Here is a 2,260-nt window from a genome sequence, read left to right on the forward strand (position 1 = left end):
AGCTAGACAACAGAGGACGATAAGCTAATGTTAGCTAGACAACAGAGGACGATAAGCTAATGTTAGCTAGACAACAGAGGACGGTAAGCTAATGTTGGCAAGACAACAGAGGATGGTAAGCTAATGTTAGCTAGACTAGAGAAGATGGTAAGCTAATGTTAGCTTGACAACAGAGGACGGTAAGCTAATGTTAGCTTGACAAAAGGACGGTAAGCTAATGTTAGCTTGACAACAGAGGACGTTAAGCTAACGTTGGCTATACGACAGGATGGTAAGCCAATGTTAGCTAGACGACAGAGGACAGTAAGCTAATGTTAGCTAGACGACAGAGGACAGTAAGCTAATGTTAGCTAGACGACAGAGGACAGTAAGCTAATGTTAGCTAGAAGACAGACGGTAAGCTACTTCTATCTAGATGACAGACAACGGTAAGCTAACATTAGCTAGACAACAGAGGACTGTAAGCTAATGTTAGCTAGACAACAGAGGACGGTAAGCTAATGTTAGCTAGACAACAGAGGACGGTAAGCTAATGTTAGCTGGACTAGAGAAGATGGTAAGCTAATGTTAGCTTGACATCAGAGGACAGTAAGCTAACGTTAGCTTGACAACAGAGGACGGTAAGCTAACGTTAGCTATACAACAGGATGGTAAGCTAATGTTAGCTAGACTAGAGAAAATGGTAAGCTAACGTTAGCTATACGACAGGATGGTAAGCTAATGCTAGCTAGACGACAGAGGACAGTAAGCTAATGCTAGCTAGACGACAGAGGACAGTAAGCTAATGTTAGCTAGACTAGAGAAGACGGTAAGCTAAAGTTACTCTCACCTCTGTCATCTGTCTGTCAATCAAGTCTATTCAGCCCAGGCAGGAGCTATGATCTCTGTGTTGTTTTTCCAGATTAACACAATTGTTATATTGACTGGAGGCGTCAACGCATGTCACGGTGGTACGAAAGCCATATATAGGAAGAGGCGGGCTGTCAATGTCAGCAGTTTATCATGGCTTGATTAGAGTCGCAGATAGGTATTAGTTTTTCATTGGTTAGTTGAACATCATTCATTGCCTTGTATGTTTGATTTTTGTTTAATATATTTCTATTAAATTGAAAAATTGTCTTCAACATCAAACTGAGTTTCACGGATGTGCTGACCTCTCAGCTAACTGTAGAGTTGTCCCTGCCCTGAACAATATGGCCGCCCTCTCCGACCATTAAAAATCACTTGATGGTACCTTCGGTTAACACACGTCACTGGTTTCCACTCTGGGTTTTATTTGATTCATTTGATTGGTCGATCTAACAACTTTCCCTTGTTTTGTTTGTTTATTTATTTATTGTATTTTTTGTGAATGAACCTTTAGCTTCAGAAGAAACTACATTTTTACAGATAAATCTCTGTTCCCCCCGCAGCACCACGGAACCATCCAGCAGTACATGGGGACCCTGGAGAACCTGCTGTTCACAGCTGAGCTGGACCCACACATCCTGGCCGTGTACCAGCAGTTCTGCGCCCTGCAGCTCTGAGACCGACCAAGTCTTGCATCAAGAACCCCCTTCCTCCCCGTCGTGTTTTTGATTTTAATTTAACCGTCTCGCGTTCGGTGCCAACGATAAGAACTCACCCAGGAGTCCTTCGTTAGTTTACTGTAACTACTTTTCTTTGTGTTTAGTTTGTTTCAGCTCCTGCTCGTGTTCTTATGAATGGATATTTTTTAAACCTGTTTGGAGAAACGTTCATARGAAAGCAGGCCGAGGCCGGAGAGCGCTCTACTTTTTTATATTTGTTTTACGTGGAACAGGGACGTGATTAAAGCTCCTTGGAGTCTTTATCCAGCTGCTGGTTTGTGTTTTTGTTTGTGACGCTGACAGAAGGGAAAAACTTAAAACAGGAAGCTTTAAATGAGGAAGTTTATTCGATAAAAAGTTCAATTTCTGCAGTTCAGCTTCTTTAAACAGACAAAATAGTTACAAACCAAACACATAAAAACAGATTTGATGATTTTAAAAATCAATAAAAACAAACTTTAAAGCTGATTTTTATTTCAGCTCAGAGTTAAAAATATTTATTATACATTTATAAAGTCAGGAAAATCACGTTTTTTGTTAGATTTGTAATCTTTATATTGCTTTTATCATTTCACAAAGTAGTTTTAGTGTAATGTTGAGTTCAGAAGCTTTTCATAAACACTTTAATTAGAATTGTTTAAAAATCATTTATTGCAAAATATAAAATAAAAACATCATTAAATGGGTTGGTT

General features: G+C 39.4%; 1 protein-coding gene across 1 annotated transcript in view; it reads left to right on the forward strand.

Annotated features, from left to right (window-relative positions):
• Nucleotides 1-1,835, forward strand: part of ncbp1 (nuclear cap binding protein subunit 1) — a 19,130-nt gene extending 17,295 nt beyond the window's left edge. Inside the window, exon 23 of the mRNA XM_014027325.1 lies at nucleotides 1,413-1,835. Within this exon, the coding sequence (XP_013882779.1) occupies nucleotides 1,413-1,526 (114 nt within the window). The 3' untranslated portion in view covers nucleotides 1,527-1,835. The remainder of the gene's footprint in view (nucleotides 1-1,412) is intronic.
• Nucleotides 1,836-2,260: the final 425 nt, after the last annotated feature.

This window comes from Austrofundulus limnaeus, unplaced genomic scaffold, assembly GCF_001266775.1.
Source record: "Austrofundulus limnaeus strain Quisiro unplaced genomic scaffold, Austrofundulus_limnaeus-1.0 Scaffold635, whole genome shotgun sequence".
Taxonomy (NCBI): Eukaryota; Metazoa; Chordata; class Actinopteri; order Cyprinodontiformes; family Rivulidae; genus Austrofundulus; species Austrofundulus limnaeus.